Here is a 7,997-nt window from a genome sequence, read left to right as displayed (position 1 = left end):
CCCTGGATGGAGTGCTGTGGCATCATAGCCCACAGCAACCTCCAACTCCTGGGCTCAAGCAAGTGTCCTCCTTCAGCCTCCCAAGTAGCTGGGACCACAGGTTACTGCTACAACACCCAGCTATTTTTTTGGTTGCAGCTGTCATTGTTGTTTTGGCAGGCCCGGGCTAGATTTGAACCCGCCACCTTAGGTGTATGTGACTGGTGCCTTAGCCACTTGAGCCACAGGCGCCGAGCCTAGATTTCACTTTTAAAATGCTTTTGCAGACATTTGGCTTTCTTGCACCATGTTTTAACGATTTATTTCTTAACTTTTAAAACTTTTTTTAGATGTACTTATAAACATGAATAATGAAAATATGTTAATAAACATTTATACTATCAACTGTGTATAAAATTTTCAAATATATTCTCTCCTTTATTCATAGACTAGTCAGGGAGTTGTAGTGTTTTTATTATGTCTTTCTCCTGGTATTTGTGGATTATTATTTGTTTATAATCCAATGATAAAAGTAAAAAATTTGGCTTGGCACCTGTGACTCAAGCAGCTAAGGCACCAGCCACATACACCTGAGCCCGGGCCCGCCAAACAACAATAATGGCCGCAACCAAAAAAATAGCTGGGTGTGTGGTAGGCACCTGTAGTCCCAGCTACTTGGGAGGAGGAAGCAGGAGACTCGCTGGAGCCCAGGAGCTGGAGGTTGCTGTGAGCTATAATGACATAGCACTCTACCCAGGGTGACAGCTTAAGGCTCTGTCTCAGAGGGAAAAAAAAGTAAAAAATTTAAAAAAAAAACTATTTTTGTTTAGTTGAATGAACATAGTATAGTAATTTTTTATATAAATGTTCTCTGGTGGAATATCTAATAAATAAGTGATTTCTGGGCTCTTCTTATTGGCCTAGTTGGCAAATTATTATTATTATTATAACAACTCTGTACAATACTATTCTTGGCATTGACTGAAACTCATTTGGACATGAATAGAACCTGAATTATTTTGACTTGTCACTAGAAAGAAAAATGAAGAAAGAAAGCAAAAGAAGTTTGTTCTTTAAGTTGCTACAGTGAATAAATTGATATTCTGGTAAGGGCGTTTCTTAAAAATTAGGCAATCTTGGAGGTCCCTAATTATGACTTAGGGTGTTACAATGTAAAATTAGATATTTCTCAGTGCATTCTTTTATGAGCTTTCAGGTACGGATTAATCTTGCAAAGTGAGCAAGAGATCATTGGTGCAGGTATTGTTTAGATCATACAAAATTGATTTCTTGAATATAAAAATGTCACATGATTATAGATCTTTATAGTTTGAAAGAACCCTCTCAACCAGTTGCCACCAAATGTATGATTAATCTTTATAGTATCTTTAATCAGTTTTATATTAGTTTGATACATATTTTCTGTATGCTGTTCTCTATTTCTTCCTCAGTATCTTTGTGTTTATGTTCTGAATGCTGTGACTTTTCCTTATTTTTTGTCATTTTCATGGTATTTTTATATATTTGTTTCCTTTTCTCTGTTAATTGACAATAATTTGAAATAAAATCAAAGTTTTTTTGTAATTAATCTAAACAGCTATAATCTATTCCTTTACTTTAAATAGTAAGATTATTAACTAGGGACTCTAATAATTTATCTTCTGAGATTTGCCTCCTAATTATAGACAAAATATTTATAAAATGGAAATTATCAGTTATGCATCAAAGTGGTAAAAACCTTGGGGCTATGATGTACTTTTTCAGAAATAGTTGATATTGGAAAAAATAATTGATATTAGAGTCATACTTCATTTTCTAGAATATTGTGAAAATATTAGAATGATCTCTCATTAGCTATGGAAAGATCACTCAGTTAATTGTAACCAAGGAATTTCTTTTTTTTTTTTCAAGGATTTAAAGCTAAATAGTTTATAGGTTAGTTTTGTAGGTGTTCATATGTTTAAGCACCCAAATTCAGAGGCAGTACAGAGCATGTAGAAGATAGGTCTTCTTGTCTAGACTGTTTATGGGTAGAACTTTGGCAGTCTGGTTGCCAACTCTAGTATTTAAATTTCTTGAAACAATCATGAATGACTTCAGTTGAATAAAGTATAGAATTTGGAATACCGTTGTAGTAATACCTGAAAACATAATCTCACATACACTGGCAAAAATATAGATCTTACTTAACATATGCCAGGCCCTTCATATTAGATACTGGAACCAAAATAGAGAATGATTTTTGGGAGGAGCATGTAAATGATTTTTCCTGTTATCTGAGTTACACACTTTTAGTACTACTGAAAAATCTGAGACTGGTAGGGAAAAAATGCCTAAAGCTTTGATGATTTAGGTATTTGCAAGATGTACTCCTCCATCCAGGAAGAGCCAGTAAGAAAAAGTACAGATTAAGGCCTGTGATTTAGAACCAACTTCTAGGAAAGGATTCTGCCATTGGGAGAATATATACTTGATTATCACTTATACTGAGATTTTCCATAGGCAACACATTTTTTGAGGTAATTATCCTAAACTGACTTGCCTAGAAGAGGATAGCATAGGTTGAGGCATAAGTATGGTTTAACCTGAAAAGAAAAAGTAAGGTATCTTGACTACAGACCCCTCAGCCTCAATTGTTTACCACTTATTGGAGTAGCAGTTAAAAAAATTATCAGAAGTAAATAGAATTGGTTGACATTTACTGAGTTCCAACTATGTACCTCATCCACATAAGAACTGTTTAAAATGTAGGTGAAAATATAGTTCTCAAAGAAATTATTTCTCCTAAACTTAATCAATTATCTAGTAAATGTCAGAGGTTGGATTCATTCCCAAATCTAAAAATGTAAAATGAAATAATGAAAGGAATGAAAAAATTTTATGCCAGAAGTTGCACTGAGTCATTGGGCTAGCACAGGCAGCTGTGATCTCAGTTTATGAGATCATTTAAAATTTAGATCCCCATATTGAGGTCCCATTCTTCCAGCTTGTGCATGGAAGAACATCATTAACATCTTTAAGGAACGTGATAGGTTCAGGTACCCAAGAGAAATTTTGCTTTTTCTTTCTTCTTCAGTAGACCCACCTCTCCTGAATAGACATCTGGTATCAGCCATTTAACAAACAGGCCTGGTTCTAAGATCCTGTTATTTTGTGTGATATCCAACTGCTATCCTCCCTAGCCTTCCATCAACAAAGTTTCCTGGCCAAAGGAAAATTATGACTATGTTTAAACTAGACTATAGATGGCAATCTCAAGATACGACCGTTATTTTATGTACTTATTTTTAGCTCTTTGTCCCTGTCACTTTTGTTCTGTATCTTTCCTTCTGCTGCTAAGGCCTTAAAGACAAGACTGGTTTTTTGTTGTTGTTGTTGTTTTTCTTTTAATTTTACTGTTAGCACAACTTTGCATATAATTAGGAACTTCTTTTTTTGAGACAGAACCTCCAGCTGTCACCCTGGGTAGAGTGCTTGGCATCGCAGCTCACAGCACCCTCCAACTCCTGGGCTTAAGTGATTCTCTTGCCTCAGCCTCCCAAGCAGCTGAGACTACAGGCACCCGCCATAATGCCTGGCTATTTTTTGTTGCAGTTGTCATTGTTTGGCAGGCCCAGGCTGGATTCAAACCTACCAGCTCTGGTGTATGTGGCTGGCACCTTAGCAGCTTGAGCTACAGGTGCCAAGCCATGTAATTAGGAATTTAATAAATTTTATGACAACATTGAGTATTTTTTAAACCTAAAATTTATTGTTTTATTTGATTTCTTTTGAATACCTGACATTTAACTGATTACTGGGTTGTTCTTATTTATATAAAATTATTTTCTTGGAGTAATTTTGTCCAAATAAGGAAAATTAGATAATCTTAATACTTAACTCTTAAGTTAAAGAGATGATTCGATATATGACATAAAGTTGTTCTTTGTAGGATTCTTGGTACATTTACATCACATTCATCATCTCACTCATCATCATGTTCGCTAGATGAAAACCATGCCAGTTTTGCTATACATAACTGACTTGCTCTTCAGTCTTATCACCTTCATTTTCAGTGAGGAGGAGTGTATCTAGTAGAATAATTGATGAAGACTGAATGGTTGAACTACGGTGCCTCATTGGACTCTGGTACATAGCAGGATTAATCCCATTCCGAATTCCATGTTTTTTGAAAAACTTAGGGTTTTCTGCCATTGGATTCCGGAAGTAGATCTTACTGGAACATTTTCTAAGAGTTTTTACCGACTTTGTAGTCTGGTAATTGCAGGTGATGTATCTGCCAAATGCATCCCGAAATGTCTTGTTGAAGAGGGTATAAACCAAAGGATTCACCCCTGAGGAAACATAGCCTATCCACACAAATATCTCCAGGAGCATTTGGAGAGTAGTTTGGTTGCAGGAATCACACAAAACTAAAGTTATATTTGTAATAAAAAAGGGACACCACATAACCAAAAAAAGGAAAAACACAATCCCTAGGACCTTCGAGGCTCTCTGTTCATTGGAAATGGTCTGTACTGACTTTTTTCCAACTGAGGACATTCTTCGCATAAATGTTTCATCCCTTGAGTTGGGGAGAGTTTTGTCCTTGCGAGCACCATCTAGCATTGCCACCTTTTCGGGTGAGGAACAAGGTGTTTCATCCCTCTGGAAAACTGTCGATACAGTCAGCCATGTTAGACGTTGAGGTGGCTTGTTTTTGACCAAGTAAGCTTTTTTTTGTAAAGCATGTATAGTTAGAAAGTAGGTGACAATCATGATTGCAAGAGGTGTAAAGAAAGCAGCCAGTGAGCCAAAGAGCATGAAATTGCCAAATCGTTCCTTTGTCAGCACACAAGTGATGTTGTTTGGGTTATCCACATTAGTCTCTATCCCTTTAATAGGAATTGGAATGGCAATGCCTAAGGAAGAGGAAAACAAGATAATATTGAGTTAATTTTAGGAGCTATACCTCTTAATTTGTGCTGCACTTCAGGCTAAGATACTGTTAAAACAGCTGTCTTTAAACATTAAAGATGGGTATGGGGCATAGAACAGTTTAGGAGAAATGGGAATTTTTATAAATCATTTCTGTTGTTTTTTGTTTTTTTGTTTTTTTTTATTTGAGACAGAGTCTCAAGCTGTCACTGGGTAGAATGGTAGAATGCTATGGTGTCATAGCTTACAGCAACCTCAAACTCTTGGGATCAAGTGTTCCTCTTGCTTATTTTTTTTTCTATCTTTAGTAGAGACAGGGTCTCGCTTTTACTCAGGCTGGTTTCAAACTCAGTGAGTTCAAGCTATCCACGCACCTTGGCCTCCCAGAGTGCTAGGATTACAGGCATGAGCCACCACGCCCAGCCATATAAATAATTCCTTTTCTTTTTTTTGAGACAGAGTTTTACTGTCGCCCTTGTTATGTCACAGCTCACAGCAGCTTCAAACTCTTGGGCTTAAGCCCAAGATTCTCTTGCCTCTACCTCCCAAGTAGCTGGGACTACAGGTATCCACCACACGCCCAGCTATGTTTTGTTGCAGTTGTCATTGTTTAGCTGGCCTAGGCTGGGTTCAAACCCACCAGTCTCGTTGTATACCCACCAGTCTCATTGTATGTGGATGACACTCATAACCCACTGAGCTACAAGTGCCGAGCCCATATAAATCATTTCTGAATGTCAGTTTAACATATTTTCTTTGAGTCTCTCTTAAAACTTCGGATTAAACATCTTCAGAACACCAGCAGATACTTAACTGCCTTTAGTTTGTACATATATGCATTAAAGTGATGGCTTCTAAGATGCATTGATATTTTGATACAGGCCTACAAAATGTTTGGCCTGTTGGTTTTGTTTTAGTTTTTTGCTTTTTTTATTTTCCCATTTATTTTCTTAGATGTAGATTTTAGACAAATATGAAAACAATTTTGCATATAAAAAAGTGAAAAGAAAATCTTAGTAAACACTGTGAAGGTGATTCTTTTCTGTGGTCATATACTTTGCTACTAATTCCTACTTTTTACTAATAGTGTGGTTTGGAAGTTGTATGATGTGATGAAATAAAGAACTTGTATTGGCACATCAGTAGGCTCCTTGGATATTTCATGCAGAGTTTCATGGATTACCAGACCTACTTTTCTCCTAGCCAAATGGAACTAAAGGCTATATATACCGCCCACACTCTGATATTCCCCACATACCTATTGAAATTAACCATACCACTGTTATCTTGATGAACGCTGTAGCCCTTGAGTTATATTGATTGGCCAGGATTGGCTTTTTGATGGCTATGTAGCGATCCACTGAAATGGCACAGAGATGCATGATGGATGCAGTTGAAAAGAGAACATCAAGAAATAACCAGGCAGGGCACAGAACAAGTGGGAGGGGCCACATGGCCTCTGAAAGAAAGAAAAATACACAAAAACATTTTCTCTTGCAAAATGGCAACATTAGATTGTGGTTTCTTTGTAAAATAATAACTTTTTTCTTATTCATCTGAAATTTTATGACTTCTGTAAGATAATCTTTAACTTCAAGTAATGGAATTATTAATATTAAATATAATATTTCTACAGATGGTACCTTTTGAGTACATTTTTTATTTATTTTGAAAAATAATTATAATCCTTTTTCTAAGTTAGCAGTGGTTTACCATTATTTTGACCTTTGCTCTTTTGTTGATTCCTTTGTAATTTTTTAAAAATATATTTAATATTGTGACTGGAACTTAATCTTGCTAGTTAAATAAAATTTATTTGTAATTTGCTGTTGTATAAAAAGAAAACATTTTTAGCATAAAGAGGAAGCAATATGAACATCAGTTAGCAGTAAATCCTTTCATAGGATTATTATTTGTACCAAACTCATTTAGTGAAATAATTAAGTGGAATATAAATATATATATGTGCATTTTTTTTTTTTTTAGCAGAAATAGTTCTTGAGTAAAGATTGCAAAAGGCTTCAGGTTATCCTGAGAAAAGTGGATTGTTACCCTTCCATATTTCATCATTCACTGCAAACACTGGAGGTGTTTAAGACAGACTTTTGGTTTAAAAAAGAATTCTCAGTTAGACATAGTACTTTATTTAACAAATTCTTATAAAACACTTATTATGTATCTTACAGTTTTAAGCACTTAAGAAATACTAACTTAAAAAAGTTTCATGTTTGGATATGATATTGAATATTCTGTCTACTAAGTTTTCCAATAAATTTACTTACACAAGTATTCATACATCTGTGGATTTAATATATTATGCATTATATGCAGTATATAACATATTCACAATTTCAGAACAACTAAAATTTATTTTAGGTTTCCTGCTACAATATTTCAGTTAGAATCCCCTTTTGAAAAATAAACACACACATATACATATATTTTAGAACTATATACATATAATTTATATGTATATAGAGAGAGATTTTAGAACTTGTTATGAAAGCAGATTACTCCAACAAGAAGCACATGTCATGCAAGAGATTATCTGATTCCCTTTTACTATTTGATTGTTTTATGTGCACTAATAAAATATAGACTACTTTTCTTCTCCTAGTTATTACAAGTATATCCAACTTTGACAGGTATAAAGTGATTGGCATAATTGAAGGAAGAGCAAGATAACCATGTCAGGATTGCAGGGAACCAAGAGACCCTTTAATTGTGAACTCATTAAATTCGAGGAGCCTGGGGATAGAAAGAGGTTAAAATCACAGAAAAAAAAATAACCATAATTTAGGAGGGTTTTAAATAGACTTGATTATGTTATTTTTAAGAGTCAAGTAGGATTTCAGTGAAAAATGTTTGAACACATCACAAAAAAGGTAGTAAGGCTGACAAATGTTTTTGGTGCCTTCTGTTTCCAGGGTTGGTATGTGGCTTTCTTAATAGGAGTGTTAAAATATTCTTCAGAACAAAATAACAAAATCAGCGTAAGTGTTTATTTAAAAAGAATAAATGCTTACTTCATTTCGTGCTTGGTTCTATGTTCAGCAGCTTCATAAAAGGAAAACGTGTCTGGCACTTTTTTTTTTTTTTTT

At 34.8% G+C, this 7,997-nt stretch overlaps 1 protein-coding gene across 1 annotated transcript in view; it reads right to left on the bottom strand.

The window, feature by feature from the left end:
* Positions 1-3,716: 3,716 nt before the first annotated feature.
* HTR2B (5-hydroxytryptamine receptor 2B) overlaps positions 3,717-7,997 on the bottom strand; it is a 14,786-nt gene continuing 10,505 nt past the window's right edge. The window contains exons 2-3 of the mRNA XM_003784872.3: positions 6,155-6,355; positions 3,717-4,880 (exon numbers count right to left, since the gene is read on the bottom strand). Of these exons, the coding sequence (XP_003784920.3) occupies positions 3,988-4,880; positions 6,155-6,355 (1,094 nt within the window). The 3' untranslated portion in view covers positions 3,717-3,987. The remainder of the gene's footprint in view (positions 4,881-6,154; positions 6,356-7,997) is intronic.

This window comes from Otolemur garnettii, unplaced genomic scaffold, assembly GCF_000181295.1.
Source record: "Otolemur garnettii isolate 467f Iridium unplaced genomic scaffold, OtoGar3 scaffold00013, whole genome shotgun sequence".
In the NCBI taxonomy this organism is placed as follows: domain Eukaryota; kingdom Metazoa; phylum Chordata; class Mammalia; order Primates; family Galagidae; genus Otolemur; species Otolemur garnettii.
The sequence above is the reverse complement of the archived record's forward strand: the minus strand, read 5'-3'. Positions and strand labels throughout refer to the sequence as shown.